General features: G+C 40.3%; 1 protein-coding gene across 2 annotated transcripts in view; it reads left to right on the forward strand.

The window, feature by feature from the left end:
- Window positions 1–16,922, forward strand: part of LOC138569505 (myosin-4-like) — a 73,154-nt gene that overhangs the window by 7,704 nt on the left and 48,528 nt on the right. For both annotated transcript variants that reach the window (XM_069647539.1, XM_069647538.1), the window contains exons 2-18: window positions 2,591–2,806; window positions 2,917–3,060; window positions 8,566–8,722; window positions 8,816–8,843; window positions 8,929–9,046; window positions 9,138–9,230; window positions 9,402–9,465; window positions 9,549–9,647; window positions 10,786–10,889; window positions 10,983–11,121; window positions 14,362–14,480; window positions 14,602–14,751; window positions 14,836–15,006; window positions 15,088–15,394; window positions 15,493–15,569; window positions 15,927–16,014; window positions 16,111–16,228. In XM_069647539.1, coding sequence (XP_069503640.1) covers window positions 2,606–2,806; window positions 2,917–3,060; window positions 8,566–8,722; window positions 8,816–8,843; window positions 8,929–9,046; window positions 9,138–9,230; window positions 9,402–9,465; window positions 9,549–9,647; window positions 10,786–10,889; window positions 10,983–11,121; window positions 14,362–14,480; window positions 14,602–14,751; window positions 14,836–15,006; window positions 15,088–15,394; window positions 15,493–15,569; window positions 15,927–16,014; window positions 16,111–16,228 — 2,177 coding nt within the window. In that variant the 5' untranslated portion in view covers window positions 2,591–2,605. The remainder of the gene's footprint in view (window positions 1–2,590; window positions 2,807–2,916; window positions 3,061–8,565; window positions 8,723–8,815; window positions 8,844–8,928; window positions 9,047–9,137; window positions 9,231–9,401; window positions 9,466–9,548; window positions 9,648–10,785; window positions 10,890–10,982; window positions 11,122–14,361; window positions 14,481–14,601; window positions 14,752–14,835; window positions 15,007–15,087; window positions 15,395–15,492; window positions 15,570–15,926; window positions 16,015–16,110; window positions 16,229–16,922) is intronic.

Below are 16,922 nucleotides of genomic sequence, written 5' to 3' on the forward strand. Positions count from 1 at the left end.
AACTGCTGATTGGAGCAAATCTTGTTAGGGAGCTCCTTATTGGGTAGTACGGCGGAGGAGTTTGGAAAAAGACATTTTAGTAAGTTGGCCATTTTGTGCCACGGCATTGCTGGTTGCTATGCCAACCAGATATTCTCAGTTCAAAACCCAATTTCCCTAGCTCTCTCTCTTTTGTAACAATGGTTATGGCAAATTTGTAGCTTGCACCACAATAATTCGGCAAAACCAAAAATGAGGGGACTTACACCTAGGGAACAAGAGAAGACAACAATTATGTTAGAAATCTTTTATAAAGTGCAAAGTCACCACAGTAGTAGCTTCACAGGGGAGAGGCTCGTCTAGGTGTTGGCATATTGTGCCCACACAAGGGGTATCCAGAATATGGTCTATGGAGGACAAGGAAAAAAGAAAAGAGAGTGTAAGGGGGAGGAGGGTGTTCATTTGGGTACTGGGTTAGATTAACAGCAAGGGCCTGATTTACAAAGCGTTATTCAATGGGATTTTCTCATTTAAATAAACTCCTTTGTAAATCAGGGCCTGAGAGTTTTATAGTTAGAGGTGTAGAGATGAGGGGAAGGGTAATGCTTGTGGGGATTCTGGATGCATGTTGACTCAAGGGATGTGTTAAAGAGAACATGCAGAATTAAGCGAGCTAGTTGTATTCTGTCTGTACTGTTGAGGTTTTATAATGAAGACAGTTTCCACCTAATAATCACATGCGTACTAGGAGTGTGGTTGTGTGATGGGCTTGAGATGTGCTCAAGCAGACCCATGTAAGCTGATTTATTTGGGTTCGCAAATACAGATTCTAGAACACAATCCAGAATATTAATTTAAAGGCTGCCTCAGTTTACATTCTGAGAGCAGCACAGCCAAGTTTAGGCTGTGTAAAAGGAGTATGTTGAAGGAAACATCAACAATGGAAGAAGGGATATATATATATATATAGAACACAGCTTACACCCCATGCCGCTGGCCCATAAGAATGTAAGACAAAGAAAGGGCGGCCTGCAGAAGTCAAATAGATACATTTTGAGGACTTGCCTAAATCTAACATGATTGTGATGTTCCCCTGCTCTCGAGGCAGGCTATCCTACAAACGCAGGGGGCCTGATTTGCAAAGCGATTTTCAATCAGATTTTCACACTGAAAAACGCTTTTCAAAATCAGGCCCTTAGAAATAAAGGAGTAGGAGCATCAGGCCATTTGTCCCGATTACAAAACATTAAAATAGTGATAAGAGTCGGACTCCCTCTATGTAGGCTTTGGAAGAGGAAGGAAAACCAAAAGAGCAAAGAAAATTAAAGAGGGCCATAATTTACACTGGTTGTAGTGCTTTGATCAGACATTCCCAGGCCCCACTTTTCTTAAAACAAGACTTTATCAGGCAGTGGTACTGAAGCGCCACTAGATGCTAAATTAAAAGGAGAAAGACGGGACTTGGATTAGGCAAGAGGAACCGGAATATGCCAGCAAAACGGTCAGATAGGATTTCTGCAAACAGCATGATGTTAAATAGTTTCTATTTTCGAAAGACACCAGTATTTTTACGTGCTAGTAACATTTTATTGTTTATTAGCCAGTGAAATGATGCACGAACATAATTAGAAAACAGTTCCATGACACTTATTACCAGGAGGATAGCTCAGGGGCAACAAAATGTTTGTCTTGGAAGCAAGACCACACAGAGAAACACAGCTTTGAATCCCCGTCCCGTGCTTAGAGACTGGTCTCTGGTATTAAGAGCGTTATAAAAGATTAAATAACAAAAACATGATTGGAGCAGACAACACATAGAATCTAGCGCGTCCTGCGTGTGTGAGAAACAGGAGTTTGCAAGGCATTCTCCAGATGCAGGTTTATGATTTATGTCTAGAAGCATATTGCTTCCTCTCTGCAGTGTGAGCTCGGAGGGGATTCTGCACTTGCCTGCATCCAGTCTTAGTTAAGTCAATAGGAGACACTCGGCCTCATTTACAAACCGTTTTTCCCAATGAAAAAAAACCTTTGTGAATCAGGCTCACGGACTGCACATCCAGTTAGTTGGCTTAGAAGGTGATCGTGTGCAAGCATGTTATCTCAAACTAAAAAGGTAGTATAAAAAATGAACAATATTATGGTCGAATTTTAGAACTAGCGTTAATGAATATGACAGTGGTGCTACAACACACTACCACACATTTAAAGAATCCCCTCCATTTAACACTGCAGCGGATGAAAATGTGTTGTGGCCTGAGTGGCCAAATGAATGCAAGAATTAATTGGGCCTGATTTACAAAAGCATTTTACAGTGGCACAATCCATTTTCACACTACAACATCATGGGCCTGATTCACAAACATGTTTTAACATGGGAAAGTCCTGTTGAAATTCTTTTTGTAAATCAGGCCCACCACCACAAAAGCAGGTTGGACAAATCAATGATTATAAGTAGCGAAACATCTTGAAGTGGACTATAATCATTTTCATGTATGTAAATTTAGATTTTACCAACGTAAACCAGCAATATAGATTATGTTTGTTTTTATAAATGACTCAATGACGACTTGAGTTGCTTTGTAATTACATAAAAACTATTTTGCATTCCTAGTGATACTCTGAAACCATGGGGGACTCAGAAATGGCAGTGTTTGGGGAGGCAGCGCAGTATTTGCGCAAGACTGACAAAGAGCGGCTTGAAGCCCAGAACAGGCCATTTGATGCCAAGAACACTTGTTACGTGGATGACGAAAAAGAGCTCTACGTGAAAGGAACCGTCACGGCCCGAGAGGGTGGCAAAGTCACCGTCAAGACCGACGATGGAAGGGTAATGAGCATATCACATGAACAATAATTGAAAAATGTATATATCATGATACACTCACACGACTCTGCCAGTCCCCACAGTAAACCTTTCCTATCTTTGCTCCTTTTCAGACTGTAACAGTGAAAGATACTCAGGTCTACCCTCAGAATCCTCCCAAGTACGATAAGATTGAAGACATGGTCATAATGACCCATCTGAATGAAGCCTCTGTGCTGTATAATCTCGCTGAGCGATACGCGGCCTGGATGATCTATGTAAGTACTGCATGCCTTGAACCAAAGACTGAAGGAGCAAAGAGGTTAGGTGGCCACATGTGCTCTCCACCAGGACCACCATATGACCGAATTCGGCTAACTTAGCAAACAATTATGCGCAGTGTAACTTCCTCTTTAGAAGCTGACTGTAACATCAATGATGATCGGCGCTTTGGCGTGAGGTGCTTTATAAATCAATAAATACAAATACAAATGATGCAGTACCTCTTCTAGAGTCACGCGAATATACCACATAGTATTAGAATGCCAAACATACTAGCAAAGTAAAAGCACCTATTCATAGAACTGTTAGCAAGAGTTCCCACGTTATCCCTATATATTGTCCCGAGAAGGGTCTCGTCTCAGACCAGTGGCTACCATGGTATCCAACGCTGGCAACAAATCGATCTTGGATTCTCCCCTGCAGATAGAAAGACACCCAAGTGTCACACAAAATAATAAGGGTAAGTAGTAAATATGAGCCAGTATAGTCCTGAAAAAAGACAAAAGTCTAATAATAAAGAATGACTCGGTAACAAGATTGCATTCCAAGGGATATTTTCACACCAAACATAAAGTGCTGATATTGCTTTTGATGGGAAGTCATGCAGTAAGGGGCACAAATATAATTTAAAATAACAAGTACTTTCACTAGCGTGCTATCACACAATAACTAGTCACTCACCTGAAAATCAAACCATGTAATGGGTGGTCATAACTGAGCATGATCACACCGTAGCATTGCAGTTTGATTTTGATGTCTACATACAGAAGTTTGCATATGGAGCAGCATATATACACTATTTTGCATGAACAGGGAAGACAAGACGTAGTTAAGTACAGGGAGTCCAAACAAATAGAAAAACTGGGACACAGGCAATTTTATGATAAGTGGAAAGGTGTTTAAGGTGATATACTAAACGGAGCATCCGTGAACATTGTCACATGTTTCCGGCTGGCTTCCAGTCAAGGACATGATGAACTTCAAGATCTCATCCTTCGATCACTGGTGCTTTTCGAACAATGCCCTCTACTACCTGATAAACAGAATCTCGAGGTGCAAACCAACTAGGCCACAATGCACGGCCTACAAACACTGCCTCGTCACCCCCAGATTCAACCGCATAAGAGGAGGGGGGGCAGCTTCCCAACCCGTACCCCCGCACTCTGGAACAAGCCCCTGACCACCTTTGTGATGAACCCTCCTATGGCTGCCTCAGAAAGAAGATGAAAACTCACCTCTTCAACTAAGACTCCTTGCATACCCCCTTGTGTCCGTTCCACTACCCCCTTAACCAGCGCCCAGATGCCATCGGGCTTGGTGCGCTCTTATAAATGCCCAAATTAAATAAATAAATGTTAATGTTAAAGATATTTGTATCACACACTATCAACACCGGAGTGGTCCCCAGGTGCTCTGGCGGATCTGAAAAGAAAGGTGTGAAAAAGTGGGGGAGTGGGTGGGTTAGCAGGGTATAGTGGGGATAGGAAAGTGAGAGTTGTGATTTCCTGTTGGCAGCTTCAGTTCGGTTTGCACCGTTCGCTGACCTTAAGTGTGGTTTTTGGGTCAGTGCGACTTGCGATGTGCTGTTGTGAGGGGTTATGTGTTGTTAGTCTGTTGTAGTGTGGTGAAGTGCGTGCGTATTGCTGTGCACAGATGTGGTTGTGTGAGTTTCTGTATGGGAAGCGTATGCGGAAAGTTGAGGTTTTAGAGTTGGGTTAGCAGGTTTTCCTTACCTCTTTGTCTTTGAGTTTCTGTGCTTAGCATCTATGATTATCCTGTGTGTTTGGTGTGGTAGTTTGTCCACTTAGTTGGTGGGCATGTTGAGGAGTGGCAGTTTTCCTCTGTGTTACTCTAGTGGTATGTCTACCTGGCCGATGCTGGCGTGTTCCCCGGCCTGGGTTGGGGATGATTGTGATAGAGGGTTCTGGTCACTCCTGCCTATCCCTTGGGGGGTCCTTACCTACCTAAGTCTCCTCTGTAGACATGGGTTGCTGGGGGGTCCTTCACCCGCCCTCTGGTTAGGGATGATTAAGTTAGGGCCATGGATTACTCCTTAAGGTTCTTGTTTCCCGTTGGGTGCATGCTCCCTAGTCATTTCCTTCTGGTTCTGAAGCAAAGAGCCAAGTTTTGAGTAGTTTCCTGAATTCCAAAGGATCCCTTTTGTTAAAAATGTTTTTGGTAGGTCATTCCAGGTTATTGCTGCCAGGTGAGAAAAAGATGATCCTCCGAATGTTCTTTTATTGTAGGCTTTGGGTTCCAAGCGAATATCGTTGCTTGATATGAGTGGTCCTGTTGGTCGGTTATTTTCTTATTTAGGAACTCTACTCTTTGTCCGTCAATTGTTCTGTGCTGTAATAGGAGTTAAAACCTTCATTAAAGAAATCTGAAGGGCTGCAGTGCCATGAACATTCTACCCTGTGTGTTAATAAATCATACTGCCCCTCACCATCAATGTAGGCACAATACATTTTGAAACAGGGCAATAACTTACAATGCATTGCAAAGGCATTATAAGCTGCTGTAAAGGGGCACAGATGCTTTGGGTTTTGACATTGTCCCAGATTACCATTATATCATGACATAGGACCTGATTATGACCCTGGCGGTCTGGGAACTATGGTACCGGTAAGCATGCCGGTACCGCATTTCCCGGACCGCCATACTACGTGTTGTGGTCACGGCTGCCTGTCAGCCCGCCAGGTTTTTCCTGGCAGGCTGACAGGCACCCAAGAGCACAGCACGTCGGATGCACCGGCACAACTCTGAATGTGCCGGTGCATCCGCGTCCCCATTCCCATTCAGTCCTATGGGGCGGAATGGGGATGAGGAGGACCTTGATTCCGGCACCCGAAAATGGGCAATTACCCGGTCTGCCTAACTCGGCTTGACCCGGTTCTTGCCCATTCACGGGTGCCGGAAAAAATGCAAATCCGGCGCCAGCCGTGCCTGCTTTACAGGCCGGCTACCGCCACGGTTGTAATGAGGCCCATAGACATTATAAATCTGTCCACATTTGATACATTTTCCCCTGCAGCACATATCACTTCATTTGATTACACAATGTGTGTGTGTGTGGCCATCAGAAAGGCGTTACTCTTATTTCACACTTATCAGAAGACAGTACACTGAAAAGTACATTGAAACTATCCATTGGAACCAAATAAAAGCAGCGGGAAAGCCAAAAGGTCTGGCGTTTATATGTAGAGGGATAGATTGTTTTGTAAAGTTCCCAAAGGACAAATAAAGATTATCCTCTACATTTGCAGACCAATAGGCCTTGCCAATTTGTGTCATTATAGACACAACATCAATGTGAACGGTCAATCATTACATTTCATAATGTATTCCAAACTGATATGGTCCCATTTACTGTGTAGCCTTGTTTGTGTTGAGTAGTTGGAAAACGGTGTGAGAATAAACATGGTAAACCTAAGTCTGACAATGTTCAAATTATAGCTACCTCTCCCTCTTCCTATAACTCTCTCCTTCTCCCCCACTCTCTCTGTATACATATATATACATTCATATATGTTCCTGATTAACAACAGTTTTTTCAATGGGTGTTTCCCATTCAAAAACACTTTTTTTAAAATCTGGCCCATATATATTTAGAGAGAGTGCAGCTTTGTAAAACATCTTGCAAAAATTAAGCTCTATAAGCAAACATGTTCTCCTATAAAATAATGCAAACATTATTTAACCATAGTGTATTCTGGCAGTTTATGTTACTTTAGTCATTAACTACACTATCAGTGGCAGCCAAAGACAAATAAAACGCAAAGCCAATAACGCACAGTGTAGAAATTGCAATGTAGAACAAAGGTGAAAAATAGCAATGTACCAAGCAGCATAACTAACCACAAGAGTTATTAATAGTTAAGGCAGCTCAACATTGAAAAGACAACTATGTATCAAGCACCATGCAAACAAAAAAGCTCTTACAAGTAATATTCTACAGCTCTCTACCCAACCTAAAGAGTTGCACTATTGTCTGCAAAAAGGTTGTCACTATAACATTTTACCCTAGAGCTCTGTGCAATATTTTAAGAAATAGATGCATCAATACAACAATAGCAACAAAATACATAATGCCAGCAGCAGCATGAAAATGAGAACAACTACTTTTTAGACATTACACCACAGTGGGAAAAGAGGAGACCTGATTAGAGACACGATTAGAAGTTCAGTAGAGTAGGGATAAACCAATATGTGGTGAAAGACATTCCATACTTTAGGGGCCACTAAAATAAAAGAATGTGAAATGAGAGGTGAATGAGAGGTGAAGTAGAAAGTAGAAGATGAATAGAGAATACAAAGAGAAGCAGAATGTGAATCACCCAGATATGCACATTTTGCTCACTGTTGCAGGTAGATTCTCTGTTCAGCACAATTTACATCAAAACATACTTATTTCCGAACAGTCCTTGATGTTTAAAGATCACTCAATGCTCTCAGTAGGGCAGAATCAAAGCTTCCAACCAACATGAGAGCAGGTGCGGGATAGGGCGGTCGTGAAGACAGAAAAACTGTAGAACTAAGAACTGTAGTACTAAGAAGGAAACTGTATCATGGGGTTGCATAAAACATATAAGCAGAGGAACAAAATCACTTTAAAGTTTCTAAAGGTTATTTAGAAAGTAGTGTTATTTTGGTGTCAACAAAGAAAACTATAAAAAATGCAACAACTGAGGAGTTTATCATGAAATGTAAATTTGCTATTGGTAAATGAAATCACAAGAAATACTAAAACAGTCAATGGTAAAAGAATTCAGCCATAAAGAGGCTTACTAGTAATGGTCTGATACAATCGTCTTCAAACTGTGAGACTAGCCACTCGAGTGGGGATGGCAGAAGGATGTCTGGGGGTTGCAAGACTCTATTAAATAGGAGAGTTGCAGCTGCCTTAATGAGAACACATTAGCAGTTCCAGTATTTGGCGGCCACATTATGCGTTTTACTCAATTGGGGCTCAGCATAAAATGAGTGGCGAGGACTGTAACCCAAATGAATACCAAAAAACAATACTTTGATAGCAGTTATTGATCCCTCTCTGGTGAGTATTGGAATGGCAAGCTAAGTGAAGTACTTCAAATCTGACCACAACGTTAATTCACTATTTAATATTGACAGAAAGGTTGCACCACAAAACATCAAATATAATCAATACTACTGATCTAGGGTCCCCGTATTCTGATTTGCCTAATGCATCATGTTACTGTTTTTCTAGCATTGTTTGCATTATTGTTATTTACAATTTCTCATTACTGCCTTAAACTTTCCATTATCATATTTGATGTGGTTGTTTTGCCCTTGTGTCCATTCTAAATTGTGTAAGATTTGCCCAATACATGCTGGCAAGGTTTTCTTTCAAGGTAAACAGAGATCAAGAGTAGTTAACTTTGCAACCATGTTTGTCATGTTAACAATTATAGATCATATATCGACTATAACAGAACAGATAAAGGACAGCAACGTGTCTTAACAAATGCCTTTCATTTCAGACATACTCTGGTCTTTTCTGTGCCACTGTTAATCCCTACAAGTGGCTGCCAGTGTACAATCCCGAGGTGGTCAATGCCTACAGAGGCAAGAAGCGCCAGGAGGCCCCACCTCACATCTTCTCCATTTCTGACAATGCCTATCAGTTCATGTTGACAGGTAAAGTGACTCCCTTTTGTAAAATAATAGTTAGTAAAGACGTTAAAATACCATTAAATAACCCTGTTATATAAAACACTTTTCTCTCCTTAGATCGTGAAAATCAGTCTGTCCTGATTACGTAAGTACAAATCTTTCAATAGAGTGTCCTTGAGTATTCTAAGTCTGTTGTTCAAGAATATTAATTGTGTTCTCTACAACTGTAGTGGCGAATCTGGAGCCGGAAAGACTGTGAACACCAAGCGTGTCATCCAGTACTTTGCAACAATTGCAGTGGCTGGTGATAAGAAAAAGGACTCCCCAGCCATGTCCAACAAGCTGCAGGTTTGTTAATTCTGCATGTTTTAACATTGTGTAGTTTTCACAGAATTCTGTGTGAAACCAGTACATTCACAGATAACTCTGCCACTTCTAGGGAACTCTGGAGGATCAAATCATCCAGGCCAACCCTCTGCTGGAAGCCTTCGGTAATGCCAAGACTGTGAGGAATGACAACTCATCCCGTTTTGTAAGTCTTTTGACTCCATGGGCCTGATTCACAGAGCATTTTCAAATGGTATTATGCCATTATAAAACGCTTCTGTGAATCAGACCCTATATGTGTTCTTTAGTGTGTAATACATATTAATCAACACTTGGTTTAAACCTGAATTCACTGTTGGTTCTGTTCACACTTTAGGGTAAATTTATCAGAATCCATTTTGGAACCACAGGGAAACTGGCTTCTGCAGATATTGAAACATGTAAGAAATACCTGTAAATACCTTAGTAAATGTTCTTAAAACACATTCTCATGTTTACACATCATAAATGGTTTATATTTCAGACCTGCTGGAAAAATCCAGAGTAACATTCCAGCTTTCAGCTGAGAGGAGCTACCACATCTTCTATCAGATCATGACCAACAAAAAGCCAGAACTTGTTGGTAAGTTTCAACTATGTCTCATGTATCTAACCACACACCCCAAAAGAGGTTACGCACAAGTAGAGGAATTATTGCATATGGAGTTCTTAAAAGAAACTATTTTATTGCTGTGATGGATACAGAGAAAGACAAATGTAGAGTTATCAACAAATGTGCTCACAAAGCAGAAAAAGGGTCACCTGGCAGATACAGCTAATGAAGTATGCATGCCCATTAGCTCCTACATTTCTTAGGCACTGCATTGTAATAGAAAATATCCTGAGTGCAGCTGATTGCATCACAATTGTTAAAGTATTAACCATCCTAACTTTGACAAAGGTTCCTGCAATTGTCAGCAACCATAGGGCCAGTCTCACAATATGTTGCGATGTGAAATATTTGGAAGACAGCGATAACAGCAGAGATATGTATATATGTACACCCCTAACATAGAAGCCGTGTATCTGTGCCTGGGACATTTTAGGATTGTACAGTAAAGTCCAAACAACAAAGATGTTGCAGAACATCCTATTTTCCTCCCAATGGGAAGAAGATTCCTATATGTAGCAACCGATTGTAATACTAGCATCCTACTAGTTCCTCCAGAAATGTGAAGGAAAAGGGTGGGGAATGGAGAGGAACTTAATAGGACAGAAGTGTGTCAACACTTTAGATGAAGGTTCCAAACGGTCTTATGAATATTTTCCCCACACTTTTCCTCAGTGTAGGAATTTGCTTAATACAAATAGGGATTCATCATGTACTGGCATATTTTGATTTCAGATGAATTTTGCATAGTTAAATACATACTCAGCCAATGCTAAATACAGAACCCAATAGATTATTTATTTAAAAACACTTAGTAAAAGAAAACAAGCTTGTTGTTTATTCTTCTTCCTTTCATCAGAATATCTTCATGAAAAGTAGCAGATGCACACAAAGCAATAGTTTGATTTTAATTTGGAAAATATAAAGTTCTGAATCAACATTTGAGGAACACCACCTTTCATTACTGAGCTTCTCATAGATTCATATCAAGTTGTTTGACTGAAGTACAACGCATGAATTTGTTTTATTGTGTATTTTACGTCATTCATATAATTTGACGAGGACTATTGTAGCATTCTACAGATACTAACTGGATGGCATTGTTTCACAGAAATGCTTCTCATTACCACCAACCCGTATGACTTCCCATCCATCAGCCAGGGGGAGATTGTGGTTAAGAGTATCGATGACGTAGAGGAGCTTTTGGCTACTGATGTAAGTTATATGATGAAGTTCAAACATCTTTATAACAAAAAGGAACTGTCAGTTTAGCTAACGTAACCTTCAATTCCACCTCTTGCTTGACAGGGTGCCATTGATATTCTGGGGTTCAATGCAGATGAAAAGATCGGCATCTACAAGATGACCGGTGCAGTGATGCACCACGGAAACATGAAATTCAAACAGAAACAGCGTGAAGAACAGGCCGAGCCCGATGGCACAGACGGTGAGACTTACAAGACAACTATTGGGCATTATGTCATAAGAGTAAAAACAGGGGTTTACATTTCAAAAGGAGCAAATGCAATGAGGCTAAAACAAACAAGTACAAAGCATTGAAAAAACCAAAAGGGGTAAAACTACAGGTGAAGAGGACACTGAGGGCACAGTATAAAAATGAATGGGCATATAATACTTTATACACTAGAAATGAATAAGTAATTTACTGAAATTCATTATTTTACTGTAAGTGCAATGGGATCAGGGAACATTACCACACATACACAGTATAAATTATTCATTTTCATTACATTTCACATACGTAATAAAACACTATAATGTAAACAAAGAACACACATACTAACTGCAGGCACTCTTGACAAGGGACATTTTTGCTATACTAGCTGGCAATGCTATGTTATGCCCTCTTATATTTTGTTGTGTTTTGTCATGTTGCTCCGTACAAGGCTGACCCGCTTTGATGCAGCCAAAAGCTGACCAGGTACACTTCACAAAACACCAATATACATACATAAATGGTACACATGAGTGGCAGTCAGTTCATGAAAAGTTTCATGATGCCCAAAGTTGAGCTGCACAGTAAGCTACACTTCACATCCCCTGTTGGAACTAAGATCCCCATGCTGCCCTCATTTAACAGAACAAGGTAACTGCAACCCAAGTTGAGAAGGGTAGACAAGCTGGTTTATGCAGATTAACTACCAGAAGTACCGAGCCCCAGAACAAGAGGAATCCTGCCTCCCATACCGACAGGACTACGACCATCCCCATAAAGTTCCTACAAGGCCTCCAGAACTTCCATGAAGCTTGGTTCAGAGCTGTGCTCTCACAGAAGTCATAGTTCAAAACCCACTCTCATTTGAAAAAGTGCTTACAGTTCCCTCCAGCCTTCCTGTCCATAGGACAGGCCGTTCGTGGCCTAGGTATATGAGTAGAAGGGGTTTTCAGTCCTGTTCCCTTGTGCATGGTTTTAACATTCCCAAACTCACAATGACACCCTGGCAATGTGGAAGCTTCAAAGCTTGACATCCGCTGAGCCAAGGACGTGTTCCCAGCCGTAAAGCATTTCACACAAAAGAGTGCCAGATAGACTCCACACAGAAGGACCGACATCCGTCCAATCTCTCCCTTCCTACTCTGTTGGTCTCCATCTTCATTCGCCTTGAATAGAGTCCATTCTTTACTTGGCAATTCTTAGTCAATGGACTTTGCAGTCCCAGAACTACCATTCTTGAGTTTGTTTTCTGGGAGGAATAAAATATACTACCTGGCAATAAAAGATGACATGCTTCAAAGGGGTTGTTTGATCTCATTTTGAATCCATCACAGGGCCATACACTTCACTTTGCAAGGTTCTATATGAAACCGACACTCAAGTAAATTCTCCCTTTTCGAGAGGCATCTTTGAACTTACTCTTAATTTTATGTGCAATTCTTTCTCGTTCCAGGCTTGTTTGTGCATATTGCACCCAAACCTCCACAAACATTAGCCCTCTCTATTCTACCAACTAGCTCACGTGGTTCTCTATTCGTCCTGGGCTACTCCCTTTTTCTCTTCCTCCACTACCTCCCCACTTACCTTTCCTCACAGAATGCCATCTGGAAACCTTGGCTGATAGCACAATATGCCACATTTCGGACAAGCCTAGGTGCTCTAAGACTACTTAAGTTGTGATTTCTTCATAGCACAAAATTACATTAAAAGTAAACTAACAAATAATGCTGCCTTTAAGTATATTGTTTGTACATGTGGTTAATTTGGTGACCAAATCTAGATTTAATGTACGGTTTGTCAACCACTTCACATCGAAAGACTCTTGAACCAGCTATCCCACCTCGTATATTTCGTTTTTTGCTAAGTTCTAGGAAGTTTGTTCTTAAACATTGGTCACTCAATTACACAAATAAGCTGTATTTTATATTGAGGCATAATACAACTATGCAAGTTAAATCTGCAATGATGGTTGGTAATATAATTGTGAATTACCATTAAATAGATTGTGCCAGTATAGACTCATGTTGCAACCAACATAACAATGTCAGGTATAGAAAACACTTAACGTATGTTATTACAGCAATCATTGCCTAACTAATAACAGTTTACTTTGACAATATCAATTTGTGCACCTTTCAGCAGACAACGCACCTAACTCACAAACAAAATAACGCGAGAAGGCCAGTATAAAAATACACACCAATAATAACTAGGGAGGTGGCTTGACAAATAATGGTAGTCTTGCAGGTAGACCGTACTCAGATTTTTGACAATATCTCATAGCAGCTCAAAACCTGAGCTGTGGTGGGAATGCAGAGAGGTTGTATGATGTTGCTGATATAAAGGCACACGTTTCTATCACATTGCCATCCCTTCTCTTTAGTGTAACTCATGCTAAGATTATTGAGCCTCTCGTTAAAATTCACGTGATTTACACAATGCTTAATTTTGACAGTGCGCATATAATGTCTCAATATGTCTTTACCATTCTCAAGAGACAGACACTAAAACTGTGCTCAACATCCCAAACAAAGTCACACCAACTATATTGAGAGTTTTGCTTAAACCTGTTTTCCTGCTGACAATACCCATGGCTAAGACTATGCATCCACGCCCCACCATAACTCTTTCTATAGTTCTTCGCACATGATACCAAAAAATGCCTTTCTGTTTTGGTGCAAGGGTATTTAATCTTACGAGTACCCATCCTTAAACATATGAACAATGGGTCAGGCTCAGCAGGTGCAACACAACTACATTGTTCATTTTATAGATGCATTTTACTAATTTTATTTGGTGTGGATATATAATGATATTGATATGATGATGCAATATTAATCAAATCAGTGAAATTCCTCTATTCTCTAATTGCTACTTTTGGTTAAAACTTTTATTTCAAGGAGATTTTGTATCATGTCACTTGTCCGCTTAATGAAAGTCTTGTATCAGTGGCCGCATAATTAACTATTGGTGGTAAGTGAAAAGTTAATCAATCCAAATATCGCTCTAGAAAAAATACTTTTATTGCGATCGGATCCAGGCACCAATTCTAGCAGATCTTGGTCTTGGGCTACATCAGTCTTTCAGAATCCTGGCCTGAATATACTGCTAGGTACAAAAAGTGTCTGAATGTTAAAAAAGTAACAAGGTTGATGAAAAGTAAAGCTGTAAGTATGAAACATTATTAATACTGCATTGCATCTTCCTAAAAAACTATTTATTTGTTTTCAGTTGCTGACAAAATCGCGTATCTAATGGGTCTGAACTCAGCTGACTTGCTTAAAGCACTATGCTACCCACGAGTGAAGGTCGGGAATGAATATGTTACAAAGGGGCAAACTGTCCAGCAGGTAAATTTATATTGCTTTAGTTCATATAATTCCAAAAATAAAACCCATATAAACATTAACATATGCACATGAAGGCATGCACAGTACTATCCCGTCATAACTGTAATCTTTTCTCCACCAGGTGTATAACTCCATTGGTGCCCTCTCCAAGTCTATATATGAGAAGCTCTTCTTGTGGATGGTGATTCGTATCAATCAACAGCTGGACACCAAACAAGCCCGACAGTACTACATTGGTGTCCTGGATATTGCCGGCTTTGAGATCTTTGATGTAAGTTTAAGATATTATATACAGCACTGCAATATCATGGAGATATAATGATTATACCAAATATCAAAATAATGTTGTTTTTAGTTCAACAGCTTAGAGCAGCTGTGCATCAACTTTACCAATGAGAAACTGCAACAGTTCTTTAACCACCACATGTTTGTCCTGGAACAAGAGGAATACAAGAAGGAAGGCATTGACTGGGAGTTCATTGACTTCGGGATGGATCTAGCTGCTTGCATTGAGCTTATTGAGAAGGTGGGCCACTTGAGAATGGGTAGTGGAGTAAATATCCTTCAGTGCAATAGCCAAGATTAATAGATATTGTTTATATTTTAGCCCATGGGGATCTTCTCCATCCTTGAAGAGGAGTGCATGTTCCCCAAGTCCACAGACACCTCCTTCAAGAACAAGCTGTACGACCAGCATCTGGGCAAGTGTAAGTGCTTTGAGAAACCGAAGCCAGGCAAAGGAAAGGCTGAAGCTCATTTCTCCCTGGTGCACTATGCCGGCACTGTGGATTACAACATCTCTGGCTGGCTGGAGAAGAATAAGGATCCATTGAATGACTCTGTAATTCAGCTGTATCAGAAATCCTCTGTGAAACTGCTGTCTATGCTTTACAGTGCTACTGCTGCTGAAGCAGGTAAATACAACCATGCACTATACTGTATCTCCAATTTCTTCTGTCATTTATAAAAGCAGTTTTTTTAAACAATATGTGTTTCGGCTTTCACGTGACAGAGGCTGCTGCTTCTGCTGGGAAGGGTGGAAAAAAGAAGAAGGGTGGATCCTTCCAGACGGTGTCTGCTTTGTTCAGAGTAAGTTTTACTGAGTAAAATAAACCATGAGAAGGCGGCAGGCTAGTACAATAAATAACATTAAGACTTTTTTGAATAGACAGTTTGGGAATTTATTTGCAAGTTTTCACAACGAGTGAGTAAACAGGTAAGTGAATGAGTAGAGACTAACAAAGATGAGGAATCCGTAGGAGGACATGATCAATTGTAAGTGAATTAGGTATGTAGCATTTAGCAAAAATGGACCGTTGAAGGAAGAAATACAGGTGGGAAGAAGTTAAAGAAAGCAACATAACAACAACAGAGAGTATAAGGGCAGGGAGTACAGCTCTTCACTCCGAATTTCTTAAAATAAATTGATTTTTTTCACAACTATAGGAAAATTTGGGCAAGCTGATGACTAACCTGAGGAGCACCCATCCTCACTTTGTACGGTGCCTGATTCCAAATGAGACGAAAACTCCAGGTAGAACACTTCTAAAATGCTTAAACCCCTATACAAATCATCTGCTGAGTTTCCTTAAAATAATGTTTTGAACTAATTATGATACTTTACTGATAGGTGTCATGGACAACCATCTACTGATCCACCAGTTGAGATGTAATGGTGTGTTAGAGGGCATTAGAATTTGCAGAAAGGGATTCCCAAGCAGGATCCTCTATGGCGACTTCAAACAGAGGTAAGCAGCAACTGGTACAAAAGGAGGGCAACATTTGTTTTTAAAGAATAATACAATTGCAGGTGTCAAGAGTTCAAGTCTGCAGTATTCTATGTATGGCAGCCAGTGGAGGTTGCTTCTTTTACTGTTGCTAAGAAACATCTTGAATGAGACCAACATATGCAACAATCTGTTTGCAAAATCTTTGAGACCGCTCTGGTGGGATTCATCTAAGGGTCTGTAATCAACCTCCAAGTGTTACGAATTGGATGAAAGGGAACACCTCATTGACATATTTCCAAGTTTTGTTTATTCATATATCTCCATAGAATTTTGTTTATAGATTGGCATGTTTTTCGAAATACATCAAACACTTCTCCCGTTGAGGAAAAATGCCCAAGTTCCAAGTCCAAAGAGTGCCTGCCTTTGTTTTAGGTTGATCAGCTACACTCTGTAGCATAACATACAATTGTCTGGGTATATCACATATCATGTTACTAGCTTTTGAAGATGAGTGTCAGAATGGCAGAAGTGTCGACAATAGAGATGGTATAGGATTGTAAATTCAAATAAAAGAATACCCTCTCAAAAACAGACATTTAAATGGAAAAATGACCAAAGCCCGGCTGAGAATGGTAAATGGAATAGAATACAGATGCATCTTATGTTATGTCAAACAATGCAACACTTGTAAATCAAGCTCATCACTCAAGCC

Source organism: Ambystoma mexicanum, chromosome 2q, assembly GCF_040938575.1.
Source record: "Ambystoma mexicanum isolate Mex_15411 chromosome 2q, UKY_AmexF1_1, whole genome shotgun sequence".
In the NCBI taxonomy this organism is placed as follows: domain Eukaryota; kingdom Metazoa; phylum Chordata; class Amphibia; order Caudata; family Ambystomatidae; genus Ambystoma; species Ambystoma mexicanum.